This window comes from Saccoglossus kowalevskii, chromosome 11, assembly GCF_978046115.1.
Source record: "Saccoglossus kowalevskii chromosome 11, keSacKowa6.1, whole genome shotgun sequence".
Classification (NCBI taxonomy): Eukaryota; Metazoa; Hemichordata; class Enteropneusta; family Harrimaniidae; genus Saccoglossus; species Saccoglossus kowalevskii.
This window is the reverse complement of record NC_140651.1, coordinates 6,488,642-6,513,329: the sequence shown is the minus strand read 5'-3', so window position 1 is coordinate 6,513,329 and position 24,688 is coordinate 6,488,642. Positions and strand designations below refer to the sequence as shown.

The following is a 24,688-nucleotide window of genomic DNA, read 5'->3' as shown; positions in this document are numbered from 1 at the left end:
TCGGGGGACATTACCATATATGGACATTACCATATATGGACTACATATTTTATTGCATCAATAAACACATACAGTAGAAAGTAGATACAATCTTTGTAGATTGAACTAACAATATATATGACAATAATTCTAACACACTGACAGATGACAATCTTCAACAAATAGAACAATATTTGGTCCAAGTCGACCCCCAAATGTTTCCTAACCTAGCTACAATGAGAAAGCTGAATTAATTATTAATATGTTGTCTAATGTGAAAAACTGTGATACAAGATGTCTATAGTTCATCACCGTGCTTCTCAAAGTATTCTTTTTTCTTTTCAGGATCTGGAATAATCTGTGAAAAAAAAAAATGGATATTTACAATATGCTACCTATTTACAATGTCATTGAATTTCGCTGCTTTACCTAGATTTATTTTAAATTTTTAGAACTGCATATTTTCAGATCACTGTGACATTACAGGATTGATGTACTGGTTGATCCTAGACAGTGAAATAGGCAATGGTTGCTGATTTGTAGTGATTTCTTACTACAACCATGTATAGAGGTAACTAAGTGTCCGTTAGCCTGATTACCATTATTTCATGGGTCCTTCAGCCCTCTCCAACTATACTGGAAACGCTGCCTTGATTTTGTTCATACAGTTAGAGGGTGACTGTGATGTTCATTGGTTGGTAAATATAGAATGCTACTAATCTAAATATGCTAATTTTACAAACAATGGATGACAACAACAGTTATAAGTTCTCTGCACATACATTGCTGTACTAACGCATTGTTGCCACAGAGACAAAAGTGTTACTGTCCTTTTCTTTGTGATTTTGGAATAAATTACTGTGGAATACTTTATTTTCGCTGGAATTAATTTTCGCTGAAAAGGCTTTTTGGGCGTTTTGTATGGAATTTATTTTCACTGATTTTTGATGAGTTTAATGTGAAATATAGAAAAAAAAGTATATTCGCTGGATTTTATTTTCACGGAATCATCCATTCAGCGAAAATAAATTCCAAGCGAAAATAAAGTATTCTACAGTAACAAGGTAACAAGTGTCTGTATTCAATGTACTTACTGTATCACTTCCTGGTTTCCACTCGCATGGACAGACTTCACCGTGGGAGTCTGTATACTGGAATGCTTGTACCAGACGCAATGTTTCTTCCACAGAACGTCCCACTGGCAAATCATTCATCGTGATCTGACGTAAAATACCTTTATCATCAATGATAAACAAACCTCTATCAAAACAGAAATATTATTCAGATTAGTTGTTGTGAATCGTTCAGATACCAACCCACAGATACAATTAGTACTAGTTATAATTAGTAAGGATGCGATGCACGTTCTGATTTTTTCAGGCATGTACTACTCCATTTCATTGATTTGTCAATTCAGTGTTTTGCTCACGCATACACGAGATATGTCTATGTCTTCTAAGGGAAATACCTATATCATGAAATAATGGAATCACCCAAAATATATAATAGGATCACTCATCTAATAACTGGATCCCACATCTAAAAATTGAATCACCAATCTGATAAAGGAATCATCCATTTAATAATAGAATCACCCATAAAGTAATTGAATCACCTATAAACTAATAAAATCCCCCATATAATAATGGAATCACCCATCTAATAATATAATCACCTATAAACATATAAAATCACCCATCTAATAATATAATCACCTATAAACTAATAATATCCCCCATATAATAATGGAATCACCCATCAACTAATAAAATCACCCATATAATAATAGAATCACCCATCTAATAATATAATCACCTATAAACTAATAAAATCACCCATATAATAATAGAATCACCCATCTAATAATATAATCACCTATAAACTAATAAAATCCCCCATATAATAATGGAATCACCCATCTAATAATAGAATCACCTATAAACTAATAAAATCACCCATATAATAATGGAATCACCCATCTAATAATATAATCACCTATAAACTAATAAAATCACCTATATAATAATGGAATCACCCATCTAATAATAAAATCACCCATATAATAATGGAATCACCCATCTAATAATATAATCACCTATAAACTAATAAAATCACCCATTATAATATTGGAATCACCTATAAAGTAATAAAATCACCCATTATAATAATGGAATCACGTATACCTTAACGTATGTCCAAGGTCTTCCATAAGAACACCGTAATCTTTAGATATTTGATGAGTAATATCAGAGAGAAGAGGAATTTTTATATTGCCTAAACCACCATCCTTACGGGGAGTATTAATCCTAAAATGTGCAGACACAAAACATAGAAAAACTATTATAGTTGTAGACCTTGTATATATTGTCTATGGACATGCATGTATAAAGACATAGTGACATCTAGTTATTTTACATATTTTATGCACTCGTATGGGACACGTATCAAACTGGGGCATCACAATGATTTGTACTAAGGTGGCATGAACATATAACATTCACATTTCAAGTTTTCAGTGCATCTGAATGTTGTCTATTATTTTTGCTTTTCATTTAATTGTTTATTCTAATTTTATTTGATAATGTTTTAAAAACATGCTCAGATGTACATGCATTCACCCTTGTTCCAAATTGATTGTGTACCAAGCATGAAATACTTGTACCATCCAATATTTCATACAATTCTCAAAATACCAGTATTAACCCATGGGATGGGGGTGGGGGTTTGTTGGGTGTAATCCTTTATACATGTATATAGGTATGTCCTACCGTAAAATCTGTATTAGAAGCAGCATCCCTTATAGAAGACGCACCCATTCTTTTTGAACAATTGAGACCAAAAAATTCATCATTTCTCATATGTGTAGATAATAGAATAGAAGCTGCACACCCTCTGTTGAATTGTACCATTTTAATAGAAGCCGTGGCTTTTAATACAGATTTTACAGTACTCTCTTGACCCCATTTCCAAAGTCGTACCAATCGTTTTGACCTTATGTTTACATTTTTGGGCCATTTTAACAAAAATTTAGGTCATTTTTTTTGCAAAATATCCAATTTGATCTTTTATCGTTTTGGTTACACTTGGGAAGCCCCAACCCCCACCCACAAGTAAACTGAGAGTCCACAGAAAAATGGCTGCCATTTCTAGGCAACCAATGTCTTACCATGCTAAGTGAGTGAACTGGGAGTCCACAGACACACCAATCACCTCTGTGTTGATTTTTCTGAAGGTGTCTGCATGATCACTGAATGCAATAATCTCTGTCGGGCACACAAAAGTACTGCAACAGTAAATATAAATAACAGATTAGCATGCCATATTTTCTTTGATCAAACAGAAGCAGATGGAATATAGAAATGATCCTCATCACAACAAGGATGATTGTGATATTAATACATCATCTGCTGCTGCTTTTTCAATTCACTTCATCTATTTGTTGAGGCAGTCAGCGGGCAATGTATTATGGCCACAGCCAGTACACATTTGGAACATTTTTAAAACTAACATGTATTTGATAGAGTCTGAATGTAACATAAATTTATCAAAAAATTTCTAGTGCTTTTTACAGAATTATCTTCTGTCTGTGCCCAGTCACAATATAGTTCAATGACAACAAATTAATGTACAAAGGATAATGGCTTCCAACAAATAACATATTTTCACTATTGGTGATTTTCCATTTGTTACATGTATTATTTATTCAAATATTTAATTAAGAAGCAAGGTTACGTTGAACAAGTTTAAAGTGAGGAAGTCGTAACCGGCGCATGGGTCATAGCGTGTCATTGTTTAGAAACAAACGTTTACCCATGAGCCTTTGCATTTTTAGCATGTGTTGTCGCTTGGGACTCAATTCCCATACTTGCGCAGGTTGACTACCCCGCTTTAACTGTTTTATATTGCATCTTGACACAAAATAGACCATGATTTATCATAAAAATAACATTTGGCTGTATTTTTTTTCGATGGAATACTAAAAACACAAGTTGCGTATTATGAGTTTTTCAGTATTTTATGGGATTAACACTTTTGTGTTTGCTGCCAAAACAAGGGAATTATTTTATGAAAAAACATACCATAATGTCTTTATCAGGGTGCAATATCACTTGTATATACTTGTACATGCTCAAAACACTCCACCACTGTTCAGCTACTTTTTTTTATTCATGCCAATGACTTTAAGAAAGAGTGAAAATCAAAGGAAGCTCAGAAAAAACTTCCGTATGCTGAGAGTACTTGAGGCATATTTAGAATTATTATGCAAATCAGGTAATTAATATGAACAGTTTTCAATCCAAAACTAACCAAGTCTGTGCATTGAAATGTGATGATTAGCACTTGAGTTTTACAATATTTAACACGAGATAATCAGGCCTGTGTATGCGTTGTTACAGAGCACCTATGTGCCAAGTCTCATTGAAATCCGACAGGTGGTTTTTCAGATATCCATGGAACACACATACACCCAGACAGGGTAACTGCAATGACTCTCAATGTGTCCTTCACACTTGGGAGTAAAAAATTGATTTAATAATTCTTTGAATGATATCAACAATAGTTCCAAGATCTAAATATTACAAGAAAAACATTAAAACTTACAAATCCAGAGGATAAAAAAGCAGCACCACGTATTTGCCTCGATAGTCAGACAATTTTAATTCTTTGATTTCACCATTTTCAACACCGGTGCCAGTCCAGTCTGGAGCTGGCTTAGAAACTGAAATGAGAAGTTATCATACTTAATATTTATCAGTGCCCTCATTTTGAAACAGTCTCATTTGAGAAAAATGCACAATTCAAGTTTTTGACAAAATTTCAGACACAATGAAATCTCCCGATGTCAGACAACACAACACACTTTTTATAGACCTTTTGAACTTTGCTTTCTGGCCTTTAGTAAATGAATTATTTTTGTACACTGCTTTATCTCCTCTAGAATGGATCAATCAAATAAAAGCTAAATATACATTCAGGAGAAGCCCTCTAATACAATTTTACAAATTATTTGAACAAGCGACCTTACGATCCAAATAGCTCTGCTGTCTTTGTAGAGTGTCTTCCTCAAAACAAAGTTGATAATGTTCCTCATGATGATATATTAATTGTTTGCCATGGTTACGGTATTAGTGTTTTCACAATGTTCTTGCTATGTCACAACCATGGTTATACGGTTATTGCCATCACAATTGTATATAATTGACAATTGGTATCAAAGCAATTGAGCGAATAGTTTAACTGGTAGTCTATAATAACATTTTTACCCAAAACGATAAAAATATTCATTAAAAATATAGGACTGAAGATATCATCACAGAGGTCAACTCATGGTACACCTACTTAGTATAAACAGATGGACAACATCCTATATGAAGTGCTTTGCTCTTTGATAAATAAAATACTTGTATACTAGTATACAAATGAAAGCATATCAAAAAGAATAGCAAATTCATGGGGCTTTCATTTTGTGCATTTAGGTATCTGAGAATAAATCAAAAATAAAACCCAGTACCAGCACTTTTATCGGAATTGAGCGTGTGCACCCTCTGGTAAAACACTGAAAATAAAATTCTCTTTATACATATTTACTATATTTAATAATAGTTTTTGCTTTATTTTACATTTTAAATCTATATGTGCTGAAATTGTGCACCATATGGCATAATTACCGGTGAGGCACGTGTGCATGGAACTGCAGTCTTGCAAGCTGGCTATCAAATTATTAGCAAACTAGCTAACTGATTTGCAACAAATATGGCATGTACATTAGGAACGAATGGTTTGTAAGTGGTTTGGACTATATCATTATCTAAAAGGGGCAAGAAAGAGTAAATAATAAATGCATATCGTGATGTATTACTATGCGCAACCAAATTAGTACGTCAAATAATAAACTACCGGTATATCTTTAAAATCAAAAGAATTTATATGCCAAGCTATACAATGTAGTTAAAATATATTGAATTTCACAATCACAAAGCCGGTTAGGAAAGATAGAAAGATAAAATTTTATTCAATAGTTCCAAGTAGGCTTCTAGCAGCAGAAAAATCAGTAAAAATTGATCGTACTCCCAGAGACAGTGTCATTTCTTTGTTCTTAAGTGAACGAAGTCTGGCAGAAATTGCATGGCATCAGAATATTTTAGCAAAAATGATCCAAATTTAAAAAATAAACAAAGACACAATTGTTCAGTGACCAATAGCATTTAATCTTTGCCTGAAGATGTATTGTTCAGCCAAAGTATTTATTTCATGATCCAACATGCAGAAATGCATTTACTTATACCATTCTGCAAATATGACTGCGTTAGGATATGGCATTGACACTGACAGATGAAGCCCATGACCTATCCTGATCCAAAACACAGCAAAATCATGGTTATACCAAACACAGCATGTCTTTCCTTATTATATTTCACTATAAACTGAATCATGGCTAATAATTTTGCTGATAATAAAAACTGAAACCAAAGGTGTATTCTGTTGTGTATGGCACAAAACACTTGTGTTCCTACAGTTTTTTCCTGTTTCACACAGTACAGAGATTTTGGATATATCATTTATAGCATAGAGTTGGAAGATGCAACTGTCTGTAAGTAAGAGAATTACTTTTGAATTACTGTACATTTTTTCTTACTTCTGTTGTTTATACATTGTATATGTATAAATGTTGAAGCGATATTTTTGGAGAGCCAAAAGTAAGGGTAGGGATAAATTCCTACAAACAAATGGTACACCTCAAGTTGTTTAGTTCTTCTACCATGCTTCTGTATATTCATTGTCTGGGTGTCAGTTACCTGTTTTGCATATTACCCAGTAGGTAGCAAATTTGTCAGCCATCTTGCAAAACTGCAGTTACATGCACATGCGTTTGGACTCCCGCCAGTACACAATGCAATAGAATAAATAAATCAATAAATAAATAACTTGTATCAAAATATAATATTTAAAAAAACAACGTATTTCTGTTAAAGGTTTTTTCCCCTGTAATTCATTCATGCTAGTGATGTACCCTGCAGAATGTTATACATACATATACCATATGGCATATGAATAAATGGGTATTCATTGAAAACTTTGATGAAACTACAGTCTCTTGTAAAATAAAGATAAGAAAATACAATTTTTAACCAAAATTCGAGATAATGTAACATCTTAAGTTACGCACAGGTAGACAGACAGACAATAACCATTTTTTTTTTTAATTTTGATAAAATTAATATTTATTGTAATATTGCAAGCATTTGTACAACAATGACCACTGTTTTGTGAGATGGATGCAAACGTGAGACCAGTCACAGTCCCTCTATAGACGGACTGTAGATAAGCATACATAGGACCACGAAGGACACGACCTCTGCGTCCAGGGTTGACCACAAGACAAAATACAACTGCAATACAATTTTAACAACAAAAAGTTGACACGATAATCCAAGAATTAATTTATAATCAATACCTTCCGACTGATCAAATTTTGTGATCCGCCAATCCAGTATGGGAAAAAAACTAATTACTATATAGTATAGTATTAAGGTCCTGAGGGGCGGGGGTCGTAAAATGTAGTTGTAAAAGGAGATGTTTCGATTTGTTTACAGGAGATGAAATGTTTACCTTGAGCCTTGCTGTAATGCAATGCATGTTCCGATTCCTTGGCACCGCCACTTGGATATGGGTGAAGAGTGGCAAATAACGGACAGCTTTCATCGGTAAGAGCACTCACTGCAAAACAGCTGAACACCACAACAAACACACTCACATGGGACGCCATTTTGAAAGAACCACGTACACCTCTAGACTCCCTAGCGTACTAAAAAAACGTAATAATAATAATCTTTATTGCATAATCGTATCCTTATTTCGATATTGACTCAGAAATATTACAATAAAGATGAAAAACTGAGGAAGTAACAAATTGGAAGCGCTAAAATATAAAAGAATAATAATAAAAAAATAATAGTGTATTTATTCAGGGGCAGCTGGTAGTTTTTGAAATGATTCTCTCTGGCACTGAAACAATTATAGATGTAGCTTGCTAGTTTTGTTATCTTTTTGATGTTATTGCATTGTAATCAATTTATTGATATTTGTGTTTGTTGAAATGTATTAAATGTATTTCCTTCAACATTTCTGTTCTCTCTTTTTCATACAGTTTGCATTCAAGTAAGAAATTTCGTCTTCAATCTCATTTTGGTCGCAAGAAGTGCACTTTCTACCACTGCAAGGAATTGTTTTGTATCGTCCTCTCTCTATTTCTAAATTATGGGCTCTAATTTTCGATTTTGTTAATGCTGCTCTATGTTTTTCATTTGTTACTGTTGTTAGATAATTTTCATACTGGCAATTTTTCTTATTACATATAAATGGGTGAAGACTTTGTGGAGGAGGGGATTTGTTAGTTTCCGACGTTCTGTGCTTCGGTAGCTTATGCAGAGGACGCCGGGAATCAGCGAAGGGGAGAAAACTACTGCCATTTACCAAATCAAAACGTATGACCGGACTCGTTAACAAAATTAACACTTGTAACTTTGGTTTATTTGAAATGCAGTTTTAAAATTAAGGTGTGTGTTGCTGACTATGTTGCTTACATGTTGATATGAACTGTGAAAGTGGTATTGACATGCCATTGCTGCCCATCTATTTTAAATTAAATACAATTTATCATTGATTTTGTTTTCAGCTTCTTCGAACAACGTCTTTCTTTGCGTTTGGTAAAGCATATACCTTAGAAAGGTCTATGGGTAAAGTAACAAAAACATTAAAATGCTTTAGGACATTTAATCTCGAAAATGCTCTATAAATTCTTGTTTGAATTATGAAATTTATAAGTATATATACAGATGAAGAGAAAACATTTGTTGCGGTGAGTGTTTGTTTTTCAGTGAACATGTTTTTTGAAATATTTGACCGGAATTAAATGTTTAAGGTTTGAAGAAAATTCAATGAAAATATGGAGTAACCGTACCCACTTCACAGAAAATCGATGTACAAAATATCACGAAATATAGTGAACGGGGCGAGTGTTTTTTTCTGTTTCAGGGAATTTTACTATTCAGTTATTTGCTAAGTCATATATAAATAAATATCTTAAATTGTTGATGCGTGACATACAGTTAAAAAATGATCATAATATAGTGTAATAACGAACTTATTTTCACCGTGGTCTACACAGCTGGTAATTTATAACTTCAAGGTGTGCATATTATTTGACAGATTAAAAAAGTCTACGTACTGGTGATTAATTATATAGGTATAGTTATAGACACGAACTATTGTCACTGTTATGTACACCTCACTATACGCACGTGTCAAAAATCCTGGGGTCAAAATGTACGAGAAGCATTCTACCTTTAACAAATATAAATAAGTGTTGGACAAAAAGAAGATTGATAATGTTTCCAGTGGTCATTATTTTCCACTGTCACTTGGGAATTTACGATTTATTTGAATTCACAGCCCTCGATCTACATGTAGTTTCATCCACTGCAGTCTCGTCATGATAGTTATACAACCGTGGATTTATAAATTTTTGATAAACATATAATACTATTAATAGAAGTATATTATTAATTTGGATACAAGTCATAATACAAACTCGAAATCAAACTTTAGAGATTTTTTGGGAATATATCATCAGACCACCAAAACTAACCATAATGATCTTACGGGAGGACCATTTGGAATCCCAGGGTGTAAACAAAATACTAGTATTCACTCTTTTACCTATGTCACAGAACAAAAAATAAATAAATACAATACAAAAAAAATAATGAAAAGTTCCCAGGTGACGAATGAAACATGTAAATATGGTGCACATTGTCCTTTTTCTGCCCTCACCCAGATTCAAAACGGTTCACCCCTTCTCTGCTACATACTATTTACGTGGCTGAACAAAAATCATTGGGAAATAGTGGGAAATTTACATTAGAATCAATGGCGAGTTGCTTGAATGGTGTGAATAACACTATGAAATATTAAAAATGACGTTGTAAACTAAAGTCAAGGGAACGTAAGATCAGAAAAGCGCTTAGACGGTCTTGACTTGACACGGTTCTAGGTGGGCACGTCGAAAAGGTCCCCTAGCTGTCAATCAAATAAGCTCCGCCCTCAATTCCCTGGGTTGCCACAGAAAACAACACTTACGCTTAGATACAAGGGGTTTATGATTGCTCGTTTCTCGACGGGAATTCTGCCATTTCCTTTGATTTTTAAAGCACCAAATCTCGTCTGATAGTTACAGGTGGTATCCAGGAGCATCCTGGATCTGATTCAGGTAAGTGTTTTAGTGTAAAATTCACGATTTTGAACGTGTAAAGTCAGCGTGAAGTTACAGTTGTTGCCATTTGTTACGTGTATTCAACGAATCGAGGGCCATAGCACCCGCGACGCTAACGTCAGCGGCTTTGTGGATTTATTAACGTTAATTAATATAACGACTAAACATTGCTGTGACACTAAACTGACTATAATGATATTATCGGCAAATAAAAGTCAAACGCGCAATTTTGATTAATAAAATAAGGATCCAGTGTCTACTTGAACGCACACGGTACAGTACGTCGAAATTTGTTGCCCTAAATAGCACTGTGAATACGGGCAGATGGCACCATCGCAGCCATCTTAAATTAATGTTCTCGAAGTTCAGACTTTACGTAATGTTATTGATAACTTTCAGCCATGTTCAGCAACATTGACCTGTCAATAATTTTAGTAAGTCTGCAAATAAAGTCCAGTGTTTATAGCAGTATTTCTGATCTGATCATTAGTAATTTTAATCATATCATAATATCTAATATAGCTACTTGATAAATGCTGGTATAACAATATTAGAAGGTATTTGATTATTTATAGTTAATGATAATTGCTAGTATTGTTATATTTCCTCAATTAACATTTTTTCTCCTAATTTAATTTAATTTTAAATTCAGCCAGATAAAAAAAATAAAATTTTAAGTAAATTCTAAGTTTGTAAAAAATGCAAAATGTTTAAAAGTCATATAAATATAAATAAACTTTCTTTTTCTATGATTCCTAGATTTTTTTAATAGAAACAGAATATTATGAGTAAGCAAGTGAAAACCTGGTATCTGAGTGCATTATTTAGATATGGCACTCATTTCCATAACTTGTACTTGCTGTTGTATTTAACTAATATGTGGAATAATTGGTCAAATAATACCCAAATATTTTGTTGTTGTTGAAGTATGTTACTGCTGAGTTTTATATATATATAACCAAGCTGGAATGATTTAAATTAATTAAAGATCCCTGTGAATAAGTGTTTCAGTTCTAATTGTAAATGTCTTTGATAACACATACAATATTGATGTTTGGGAAAACACTTGTCTACATACTTGCAGGGCGTTGTCGTAACTGACATGCATGTTGGATACACGCCTCAAATGATGTATATGCATGAATGTAATAAATTAAACAAATGTATTGTTTATTTGTAAATAATTTAAATTGGGGGGGGGGGGGTCACTCAGTTTAGTAACAAACATTTATAATTAAAATTTATGGATTTATTACACTTTTTAACCAAACTAGAAATATATTTTTTCTTCACGGTAGTAATTAAGAATTATCTCATCTCATCTTATAATCAACACATTATGTTCACTCACAAAATACAAAACCGAGATTTCTATACATCATACTCAAATGAAACGATCCCATATATGTAAGCGATAAAATGTAATTATTGCATACTTTAGTAGTTTGGGTGATTTATTATAATGTTGTCTGGGAAGCAGAATGTTTGGTTTGGCAGCCAATCACGACAGTCTAATCCTAACTTGCAGTGGTGCGCTATTCCATCCATTATGTGCTTGTCTGATGACCAAGAGCATTATGGTGTTGTATACACTGAAATATACCGTATTGTGATTGAACTGAATAACTGAGATCTGTACAGGGTTATATATACCGTAATGCCCAGTAGCTGTATTTACGAGTCCATTTATGTGTAGTTCCTTTCTACATGTACAGGTGCAGTAGTGTTATTTATAAAAACATTTTATTTTTAGTTCTGTATATGAAAGACAAAATGTCATAAAGTTTCAATCTGTCACTGGGTCTTTTGTCAGTTTTTGATCGTTTTATTTTGTAACATCTGGCTACTTGCATGTACCTTTCAAATAAAGTATCTTACACCATTGAGTACTAAATCAAAAATATTTCACATTGTATAGGATTGCAATTCTGTTATTAAAGTTAACGATTTTTACTTTCATTTAAATTTAGGAATTTTTGTTTGTTTTTTAAATTTATGAGTATGGCGTTGGTACAACACAAGGTGATTTTCACAAGGGCCTTGTTGTTATGATATACCTGGTACATAAATCATTCACTACCTTATAAGGAACAATAAATTGTGAATAATGTCATAAACAATTTATTTGGGCTTAAAATTCTGTTTCATGGCCATATTTGATAAAATTGCCTTAAGCCTCAAAAAATAAATTATGTGATTACAATAACCCGGAAAACAAGTACTAGTAGGGTTTGTTGGATTTAAATTTTTTCTCCTTCATAAGAAATCATTTTCTTTGCTCTAACTTGCTGATTAGGTAACAATGTGTTTAATTATGTTAACATGGAGTATTCTCAATTTAGCCAAAATTCTGGATTCTTTTTGTGCTATTTTTCTTGTTTCAATTGGGTACTTTATTAATTTATGTCAGTGCATGCACTACTAATAGAGCAAATACAGAATTCTGTACTTGAACAAATAGAAATATTATGTTCATCTATCCATATTACAAATATCTGATCATATTTCAGTGGTAACTATGTTGTAGTTCCTAAGCTTTTGTACTCAGATACCATATTACCGGTATCTTCAAGTCCGAATAATTAGGTTGTCAACTTTACTTTAGAGCAATTAGGTCAAATTAGTTTTGGTTGTGTTTGAGTATTTTTTGCCAATGCTTGTTCATGTGTATCAGGCAACCATTGTAAGCTTTGTTTCTTTCTCTTTAGAATGACAATAGATTATGCAAATGACACAAGCTTATTAAAATGAGCTATTCTATTATTCCCATGGTATTTATTTTGTCTGTGTGAGAACCTTGTGCTATAGAAAAAAGAAATATTGTCTGGTTTTAAATTTAGCGGTCTTGAAGTGCCTAAGAAATGAACAAAGTGTTTCTGTTAAGAAAAGTTAGTTTGTGAAAGAAACAATACTTTGTTAAATTACAAAATTGGATGGGTCTAATTGTTGTTTATTTACCTGTTAGCAAAAAAAGCAAAAATAAAACCCATAGAATTATTGAAGAATCATGGAATGCTTGGCGGCAAAACTGATAGGTTGTTATGGTGATATCAATGATGTCTTAATTCACTTCATGAAGGTTATTATCAAAGGAGTCAAGTTCATGCATCATGACAGTCATTTATTTCACATGAATGCGGATAGTTTTGCAATACATGGCTATAAACACTGATGAAAAGATATGCAAATATATGGTATTGGAACAACTGTGTATTGATTTGTTGATGTTACTTGCGTCTGAGACATTTATAGGAATTCAGGACGTTTGGGAAAAATTGAAGATTTTATGTCATCTTTTGGTTTATATACATGTCTATTGGAGATGTGCTTCTAATAGAGCAAATACAGTATTTTGATTGTTTTAGAGCTATCCCTATATAATATCGTCCAAGTGTTCATATCTACACAATCTAAGCGACCCCTGCCAAGGCCAGTACCAGTCAGAGTCTGTTCAATTGACAATTTGTTAATCTAACCATGTTAATTAATTCCCAGAGGAGATACACAACTGAAGCCATGCCCATGATGTCTATATACAGTACTTATATTTATATATTAATTAATTATGTTAATTTACTTTTACATATTAATTAGGCTGTAGATTTATACTAAACTAGAACTCAACATTGAATGACTTTATTGTTAGGTAATCTAAAGATGAAGTAAACTTGGAATGTTTTTATTACTGACATGCCATTATACTCAGGACAATCGGATATTGAGATTGTAACGTTTTAATTACCAACATGTCATTGATGTACTGTGTATGTTTAACCACACAGTGTGTAGTAACACTCATTTCACAGTGAATTTTTTCCATTACAACAGAAACCTTAAACTACCCCCCTAGACTGCCACAGTTGCTTGAATTCCCATAACTTAATGGATTTAAAACCTTTGTTGGTGGATGTGGTAGTACTTTAAACTTTAAATGTTTTTATTTGTTGTGGCTGCATATTCAATACATGTACATATTACCGTAGTTGTTCTATTAGAATCGCACCTCCGATAAAAGTGCTCATTGCATTGCATTTATTGTACGCAAAATCATTGAAATATGTCTTATTTTGACAAATGTCTGAAACACTGGAATTGCAAGTTTATGAAAATCTGGTAACATTTATTTGTTTACTACCCTTACGAAATCATTGAAGGTATCTATTTTTATATCCATGGTCGAATTCTATTGACAACTTGATACTTATCGTTATTTTCTATTCAGGGTTACAATGAGCAGTGCGGCTGTTGAAACCACTGTGAATGGTGACATCATCAAGGGTAACTATAGTGATACAGACAGCGTAGATAAGGAGTTAGATTGGCTTATTGATAAAGAAGAACCCCCAGCTACCAAGGTATGTATCTCAAAATAAATCAATCTAATATAACTATAGATCAATAAATAAATCGGCATTCTCAGGTGGTCATATCCCAAATAGTCAGTAATTTGACTTTATAGCAGAATTCTATCTGTACTTTCAGACTTCACTACAACATGTATATTAACAAGAATTTATAAGATTGGGGTATGCGATGAGGATTTCATGCAAATTGAGAAATTCACATAAATTGTAAGATACTCACAAAAACGCAAGACCAACCAACATTTATAGAAATTCTTATACAAATTAGTGTGTCTGTGATTAGTGTTCATCATTAGTGTTTTAGTAATGAAACTAAATATGAGAACATGTGCATTTCAAATTATCATTTCTTTTTTATGCAATTTAACATTTTTAAGTGCTCACTGCGTTCTGTGATGATATTAGTAGAAGTATTTATTTTACGCGCTTGTAATAAGAATGTTTTCAACAGTTGAAAATGCTGTAGTTTGCGTCTCATGTATCCAAGTAATTGCTCATGCATATGACGGCTTATTTGCATATGCATATATATGACCATATAATAAAAAAAATATAGCGTAATTCTTGCATTAATTAGATCATTTTGGCGATGGCTGAATAGTAGGTATAGGCTACATTTTCTTTTTTTAATTTATATATTTTTTTCATTGCTATTTTGGTTTATGTATATTTTTTTGTTTTTACTTACTGCTATTAAGTTTTTTTATAGATCATATTTCGGCTGTTAAGGCAACTTAAATAATAATAAAAATATATATAAAAATACAAAGACTGAGAAATAAAATGTATTACTGTCTACTTCATGGTTTCCTAATGTACTGCACTATTTTCATTTAAAACACCAAAATATGCATTTATTTGAATAAATGTTACAAGATCAAATCAACAAATAGTCTCTGAATACAATAATGTGTTGGAGTGGCAAGTTGTAACATGTTCAATTGTATTAGTTGTATTTTAAGAGCATATACATGTACAATGTTGACAGACATGAATACCAGTTGTGTAGATGTAGTCATCACAGTGTAAATATCTCAGAGGAGGAGTCTATTTTAAAGCAATTTACATCATACACTTGGCACATGTCCAAGTGATTTTTGTCATACTGTTAATACTAGAGCAGTGTTAACCATCTTTCTCCAACTGACACATACTATATATAGGATGTGCAAATTACAAATGTACAGGATTGTGTAATACATACGGTATACAAGTTATACTGGAATCCCATACATGTACCTGAAGTTAGCCTTGGATTCAGACTCTGACTTGAATTCATTTTCAAGTTCGGAATCAGGTTTGAGTAAATGACAGTAGCACTACATTTCTAGATATCATGCTTCATGTTTTTTGAGTATTTCTTTATTTCTGAAGAAAGGAAATCAAAAATATAATACTTTTAATCAAATCACCCATTTTTGAAAAAAGCTAAATCTTTCATACTATTTATAGCATTAAAATAAGTTGGTACTACAGTGATGTAATTTGAAAATGATATTCTTTGAAAATAACACTGAGGTTACTCTTTTAGTTAATTAAATCCAACCTTGAATGGAATCCGAATTTGAACCTGAATCTGAGTGCCAACTTCGCCATTTTACTGGAATTTAAATGTTTGTAATTTATACATGTATGTGATATTACATTATCAACATTCAGACACTGAAGGTACCGTAATATAATAATAAACATTGAATAATATAAAGTAGTGCTCATTATAAATAAATCATCATATTTTATAGCCATGTGAGCAGGTTGTGAAATTTCAATGTGATGTGAGCATGATTTATAGTGACACTAATGTTTCTGAATTACCCGGTACATGTGTGACTCTGATCCAACAATCGAAGGGTTGCCAGTTTAATCCTAAAAGAAATGTACGTGAAATATTGTCTCATAGCTAAAACATGTATGTGATATGCTAAGCATTTATTAGATATTACGATACACAACTTTGATATCTATGTCCATTTATTTATGTAGATCCTGATAAACAAAATGAATGATTGGAATGTTGGATGTTATCATCAGAATATGATCCTTTCAAATGGGCAAAAACTCAAATACATATTCTCCATTCATGTAGCATCACTAAATAGAAAAACCATAGAAAAACCAAAATGTTTGGCATGGATATGTAACAGTGGTTATAATTTCCAACCAGGACCTACTATTGGATAGAACTCAAACTGTAGTACAGTTAAGGCATACAGATGTACAAACTTATCTGTACAGGGTTACCATTTTACAGAATTAGTAGCTCAACCGGACTGCTACATGTAGAAACCACAAAAAATGAATACATTGTTGTTTCCGTAAACTAGTTAGTCTTCGGAGCACAGATTGAGAAATTATGTATATTAATTTATATTTTTTTTAGCACCAGTTAAACCTGATGAACTAATATTGCCATGGACTATGAGTTTTTAAACTAGTAACCCAGCCAGAAAATTAATTTTGAGCACTGGTACTATATCCACTTAATATGTGGGGTCACTTTGCAAGTTTTACTTCATATTCTCTGTGATTTGTTGCAGAAATCTGATCTGGATACCAATGTGACAGAAGATGGAGACTACATACCAAGAACAGCATCACCGATGAAAGAGGAGGAACCTTCAAGATCTTCATCTCGGTTGGGATCTGATAGTGATGATGATAGTGATTATGAATTGACAGAGGAACAGCGTGAGGCTGAACAGTTGATGCAAAAAATGAGAGAAGAGGGTTCCCTGCCCTCAGAAGATCCACCTGAATATGATGTTACTGAAAGAATAAAACAATTAAATGAGGAACTAGCGCAGGAAGGTGAGGTAGAAGAGAAAAAAGAAAGAAAGGTTGGTTTTAAAGATAACTTAATTGAATTAGAAGTGTCCCCACTTGATGATGAGAATGATAAAGAAAATGAAGAGCAAATTGGAAATTTAAGTTTAGAGGATCGTGATCAGAAAAAACAATCAAATGGAGAGGTAGTTGTGGAAAGAAATGGCAAATTTGAAGTTGTGCCTGTGAGTGAGTTGAGTCCGGAAGAGCGGGCTGCTCATGGGATTGAAACCAATGGTCATCAACCGGCACCACCATCACGTCCGAGACCAGCTACAGCAACAGGAAGTACTGGCAGTAGGAGAAAGATTGTGAATTCTACGGGTCAATCACAGCGAGCACAATCGGCTGGATCTCAAGGACGTTCACAAAATGTTAATGAATCAAATAATATAACATATGAAGGGTACAGTGCATATGGACTCACACCTGAACAAGTAGAGTATAAAAAAGAACATGCACGGCTGATGAATCAGCGAAGAAAAGAACAACAAGAAAAAGAGAAAGATGAAAAGAAGCGAAGACAAGACGAAGCAGAGAGTGCTTTTCAAGCATGGTTACAGAAGAAAAAAGAGGAAGAAGAAAATAGGAAAAAAGAGGAAAAGGAGAGTAGAGAAAGAGAAGAACAAAATGCGGTACAATATTATTTTAATGTATCAAATTTGTCTTGCTGCCCCACAGTACTTTTTTCACAATTTTAAATGATTCGAGGCATATTCAGAATTGTTTTCCCTTGAAATTTGATACCCTCAGAATACTTAAAACCCTGATAATATGTGCTGCTGTTCTCCTTACTATACATACCCCCTACACCTGTGTTCTCAAACTTCTCAAAACCTCAAATGTGTAATATTTTCATTTTTATTCACACATTGTATATTCGATCAGCACTTCTCTTCACAGTAAGTTGTGCAGAATTTAGATTAGAAATTTGTGAATTGGATAAATAAAATCTTTAGGTTTGCTTGGCTTCTGGTAATCAAATTGTGCATTTGGGATATTTTTCCCTTTCCCTGTAGGTGCAGAGAGATGCAGCTGGTGCTTATAAACAGTGGCTGAAAGCAAAGAAATCTCAGAAGAAAAAAGAAAAGAAAGAGGATAAACACAAGAATTCAGAAGAAAGTGAATCTTATTATTTGAGGAGTCGAGAAGACTGTGATAAAGCTTATAAAGAGTGAGTGCTGAAGTCATACTGTAAATCTTTTAATTTTCACTGATTGAACTTTTTGTCATTTCAGGATAATATGGCATTAGTGAAGAAATTTCATGAAAGCCATCGATGCTGTGGACCCCAGAAATTTTTTTTTATTCCAACAAAAAACTTTTGCACTGACTCAACACTGTTCACTGGTATTACGGTACTCTTGTACTTTGACACAACATGGGTCACTGGTAGTACCTACTTGGGCGTACATTTACCTTATTAATTTAATTAATTTATAGATTCTGTCGTTATATGGTTTTGAGTACATTGTAATAGACAACATTTGCATATAATTTGCTGTTTTCATTACACTCATTACAAGAATTCTTTCATTGATAAGAAAATGAACATGTAGATTCTTTCACCTATCACCAGTCTACTTGAACAAATTGCATTCTTCATCATACTTCAAAACCCCTTGTATTTTTAACGTATTAAATCCCTTATCTCATCATTCACTGATACCAGATACACCGTTTCAAAGCAAATCATACAATAGGCATTTTTTCCAATAAGTACCGAGGGGTAATCTACAAAAAAATTTCGCAAGTTGTTACAATGTGGGTTGATATCTGACAATGAGGGCGCTGCCTCCAAATATGATGTCATCACTACAGACACTACAGTATCAAAGATTTCTACTATTTTGAGATCCACTATATTCAGGATTTTATTGCACTGAAACTAACATTTCAATATAATTCCATTGGTTATTTTTTTTAAACGCATAATAAATAGATAACTCGTCACTGAGTCACATTCAATCACCCTAAAGTTTAGTAAATTTTCTTCTCTATGTTCATTGTAAATTAAATAAAAAACCTGTTGTTACTTCAATATACAGTACTTTACATTTTCCTCTCTTGTTTAGCTAGATAATATTATAAATAATTATAGATAATTATATAAATGATTCAATCTTAGTGTACTTGAATGTACAAGTTTCATCCCCCAATTAGTTTTCAAAATATAGTATGCACAAGCTTATGTGGCCAAATATTGGAAACACGGCAGTCATCCTTCTTTACTCTCTATTGGAACCCGTGCACATTTTTCTTAATTTTGCCTGAATGGGTCACCCACCCAGTACTATACCCTCTGTAGAAAACCCTGATACTTATTTTCGTAATTTTGACCTGCAGCCACGAAGACCAAAAATCAGACAGTCATTCCTCCTGGACTGCTGAAGACCACAAAGAGTAAGTCAAAAGTACAGTTTGTCTAAATTGATGGCTGCAGGTCACTTGAGCCGCAGAACAATCTTTGACCCTGTCCAATGCATACATTCCCAATAACAGACAAATAGCCATATTTGATTATAATTTTTATGTATAGTTAAAAAAAAAAAATACAAAAAATGTGTGTCTTTTAATTATTGGGTCTTCCCATTAACATGGCTGCCAACAAATGTTCCCAAGTTTTTTTTTGTTTGAAGGTATTGGGAGTCCCATGTTACTTACCACGTTATGTATAGCTAATGGATTTTTAGGATGTTTATTTCAAGAGAAGACAAATACAAAGTGTACTTGGAACGGATAATATGGATTACTTTCTGTTCGAGAAACATCACAAATCCCTTTAACACAATAATTTGTTAACACTTAATAAGCTTCAATTTTATTTCCATTCTTTAGTGAGTTTGTAATCCATATATTTTTAACATCAGATATTAATCTATATATTAATCCACATCATCATATGTCATTTATATCATTATATAATATCAAAAACTGGAGTTAAGTGCAAAAATTGCAATATTGAATTTTTTCTGAATTTTCTATATTCTATTGTCATATGACATATATATGTGTACTATTATTATTGCATTATTAAATGTTTTTTTGATGGATAAACATATATATATATATTTAATTAGTTTATTTTCAGTTAAAAAACTGCATGTTTTCCTGTCCTTCCTATTCTCTATTAGAAACACACCTTACATACATGTACATACATAACAAACAAACAAACAAGGTTGAACTAGAATGTATTTGGTTTAATGTGCATCTCAAATAGAAGTGCATATGAACCCAAACTTATATCTTTGTATGCTGAATCATTACAATATGAATTATTTTTGTCATAGACATATCTCTATCATTTACATGTTGACTATATGCACTACTACTGGTAATAGGAGTTGATATGATACTTTATACCGATTGCATGTATATAGATGTGTGTAACTAATCATATTCATTATCATTACAGATGGTTAAAAAGAAAGAATGGACAACTAAAAGCACAGAAAGCATTGAGCAGGTCACATAATTTAAGAAGGCGACTTGAAGCACGAAAGTCAAGAAAATCACAGAATTTGGCCAAAGCTATCAGACAAGCACAAACCTATAAATACACAGATTACTATGGTTACCGATACTAAATTCTAAGTTTTTTTAATTCTTTTAGATGTAATATTGTTTTAAAAATTATGTTACCATGGTGACAATAACCATGGCTATGTAGACTCATTGAATGCATGATGGACTATTGCTACCATGGTGACTGTAACCATGGCTCTGATTCATGTATTTTAAGACATTTGTAATTGCAGTGATTGTATTAATTACATGTAGCAATATGACAGACTTTTTTAAAATCAGGATTTTTATGATTTTGTATCAAGCAACGGACAATCAAGGACTCAAAGCAATGTGTTGAGTTAATCTATCCCATAATTCTTTCTCTGTAAGCACAGCCTGTTGAGTAATCAAGGGTGGATGAATTCAAGTGTGCACACTGTCCTCGTATAACAAGTTGTTAAATCATTTAGAGTGAAATCCATATTAATACAAGAACACATATACAAGTTTGTGAAATTACGAATTGAGCTTTAATATCACCAGCAGCCTGTTTTGATCACAACTTAAAATTATTATTTTAGAATAAAACAAGTTTGTTCAATTGGATGTTTAACATCGTGTTGTAATGGACATCCTGTCAACAACTCAGGAATTGCCATGATATATAAATCAATAGTGAACAATTTTAGAAGTTTGTGTTTTCCTGGCTACTGACTTCTACCGGTAATATTTACCTTACGGTAGTGATTTCTGTCATGCCAAGAGCTTTTTAATACAATGTCATATCATCTTATAACCTTAAGTTAGTGTTGTTGTGTTCAGTTAAAAGCATATGTGCAACTTGAAAAACATATAGATATAGGCCAACCAAACATGTTTGTTTTGTAAATTATTTTAGTAAGAGATGCAACATAATTGTATATGCTTTTTAATAATAGATAATACACAGTCCCTCTGTGGATAATAGTATGCAACTATCTACACCGAGATGCAACTATTGTACCTAGATACAACTATTGGCACCTGGGAGAAATTACTTGGTAACTGTACCTAGATACAACTATCAGCATATGGGAGAAATTACTCAGTAATTGTACCTAGATACAAATATCGGCACCTGGGAGAAATTACTCGGTAACTGTACCTAGATACAACTATCGGCATATGGGAGAAATTACTCAGTAATTGTACCTAGATACAACTATCGGCACCTGGGAGAAATTACTCGGTAACTGTACCTAGATACAACTATCGGCATATGGGAGAAATTACTCAGTAATTGTACCTAGATACAACTATCGGCACCTGGGAGAAATTACTCGGTAACTGTACCTAGATACAACTATCGGCACCTGGGAGAAATTACCCGGTAACTGTACCTGGATGCAACTACACTTGGGTTATAATACTTTCACTGTCAGTAGAGAAATAAACTGCAATTTATATGAAATCCAATTTACTGTATGTGACACTAGATAGGTTTTAAAGATATAGTCTTTTTAGTTCTTTGTAAGTTGTGCCAAACCATTGATTTATACATTGCTTGTCATTTTAATATAAAGTACATTGCTATTACATTAATTTAACATCAGGGATTAACATTTGTACGATATCATTTCTGTAAAATAACTTTTGTATTAAAAAATATTTTTTGGTAAAAGCTGTCAATGACATGTTGCCAATAGAGCTGTAAAGAAGACGTACGTTTGCCATGACAAAGTAGGATACAATATTGAAAGATTTCATTTTCCTTATTTTCTGTAAATTCTTGTTATACCCATTACAATCAGGATGCTAGCATTAATACAAATGCTGTGATCATGTGATACAGAATGTAAATTTAAGAGAGACACAGCTGTCTATTCTCATAATAGATTATTTTTCGCTCACTGCAAGATTCTGTGTTATGTGTGAAATCGAATGTAAAAATAAGCACAAACAAAGATCATAGGGATGTCAAAAGATCGCATGGGATTCAACAAACGCATTTAGTATTTAAGAGTCGTTTCCAAATTTAATAATGTGCTATACACATTTGTTGTTGGTCAATTTTGATAAAGTATGATTATCCCAATACAAGATCGGTATTTCAACCTATAAAAAAAATGTGTCTGATTTTTTGCGATAGACGTTCAACCCGCACATTTCATGCAATGCAGATCTCTCAGTAAAACGAAAAATCATTTATTCGGTTGTGAATGTTCATGATCTCACTTTTTAAAATGTACACTGGTTGAGAATGGACATTGGTGATTGAAACAGAAATATCGGCCACCGTTTAAAATCACTGAGAATTCTGGAGCATGACGGATGATCTTAGGAATGATATTTTTTTTAAATGAAGCAGATTTTTTAATAATGTGAAAAATTCACATTTGAACTCTTTCTCTTTTGCATTTGTTTCTAAATTGTATGTGTATCATCCAGGAATTGGGTATGACTTGAACTGGTATAATTGTAATAATTTGAAAGATTAATTGCTTGACTATACATATATATATATTCTGTGTATAAATATTTTGTTATATCGGCATCCATGCACCAAGGAATCCAGTCTGTACATATTTATTTTTAGGATTAGAAATTACAATTCTGTGAGTAATAGTTGTAATTCATGAATTTACCCACCATCAATTTGAATTTAAAGTTTACTTTGCTTGTAATGTAGATTTGGGTAAATGTCTGTATTTGTTATCGTTGGTCACACTGATAACTAAATATATGGGGAAAATAAATTTTACTTGATGCTTTCTGTGACTAACGTCAAGTATTCTAAAAACTAACCCACCATCTCTTTGGATTTTAAAAATTGCCTTGCTTGTAATATATTTGGGTGAATGTCTGTATTTGTTATCGTTGGTCACACTGATAACTCATGTGAATAATTAAATACCGTATAACATTTAGAAAACTTTTTGCAGTCATGTGGATAAATATAAATTGTTGAGTGGTAACACTCAATGTTTTGATGAAAATTCAAAAATCCATTTTTTTGGAAATTGACAATAATGTAATAATAATAATGGTGAACGCCCTGACTGTAGAAGGGCAAGGCTTCAACGTTTCACTATGTTCTATACTTAATGGTCATGCAATGCATATCTTTTCCAAATAGACACCTGGCTGTTTTGCATAATAACCTACAAACTAGACATTTAAAACGAGCTACTCTGTTATATATATATATATATATATATAAAACTAGTGTATGTAGTTAAAATGTGTGACAAACATGTCTTCCTTTTACATTATGCCAAAATTCTGAGGAGAAAAAAAAACTTACTTTCTGAAACTGGGATAGTGTTAAATGTTTTCTAATATGTAAAAAAAAAACTTTCCTAAGATTTTTTTTTTGTAAAAAAAAAATAAGTGCAAGTTTCATCGCAAACTAAGATTACTGTTTAAATTTTGCAAAACAAATTTTCACAAGACGAGTAAATTATCTAAGCGACTTCTGCTTAATTTTCCTGACATGGATGCCATCGACTGGTGAAAATACTCAGCAGTGAAAATTTAAATTACAGTACATTAGTGGCAATGGTTGTATATAACAATAAAATTATATTGGTAACTATGGTGATAAATTTCTCACTATGTTGTAGACCACCATTTATAATACGTTTTGGTAATCCAGATGAGTAGTCATCTCTGATGGAACCTAGTCATGTGAAGTGTATAGTTTGTAGAGTGGCTTTTATTAGTTTTGTAAATCACAATAAAATTCAATTTATGGGTAAAA

General features: G+C 32.5%; 2 protein-coding genes across 4 annotated transcripts; one reads left to right on the top strand and one right to left on the bottom strand.

The window, feature by feature from the left end:
- LOC100377866 (peroxiredoxin-2-like) lies at positions 1 to 7,765 on the bottom strand. Its single transcript, XM_002733415.4, has 6 exons — positions 7,591 to 7,765; positions 4,582 to 4,699; positions 3,146 to 3,262; positions 2,163 to 2,285; positions 1,074 to 1,239; positions 1 to 337 (listed from the first exon to the last, which is right to left on the bottom strand). The coding sequence occupies exons 1-6, from the start codon at positions 7,745 to 7,747 to the stop codon at positions 278 to 280; spliced, it is 741 nt and encodes a 246-aa protein (XP_002733461.1). The 5' UTR covers positions 7,748 to 7,765; the 3' UTR covers positions 1 to 277.
- A 2,313-nt stretch (positions 7,766 to 10,078) lies between these two features.
- Positions 10,079 to 24,688, top strand: LOC100378461 (uncharacterized). Of its 3 annotated transcripts, none has more exons than XM_006814804.3 (6): positions 10,079 to 10,249; positions 14,475 to 14,607; positions 17,154 to 18,074; positions 18,465 to 18,613; positions 19,786 to 19,842; positions 20,858 to 24,688. In XM_006814804.3, exons 2-6 carry the CDS (start codon positions 14,482 to 14,484, stop codon positions 21,027 to 21,029), a joined length of 1,425 nt encoding a protein of 474 aa, XP_006814867.2. In that variant the 5' UTR covers positions 10,079 to 10,249; positions 14,475 to 14,481; the 3' UTR covers positions 21,030 to 24,688. The 3 variants fall into 3 exon arrangements, with proteins under 3 accessions (XP_006814867.2, XP_006814866.2, XP_002733465.2); XM_006814803.3 differs by having other exon boundaries at positions 18,459 to 18,613; XM_002733419.4 differs by lacking the exon at positions 19,786 to 19,842 and having other exon boundaries at positions 18,459 to 18,613.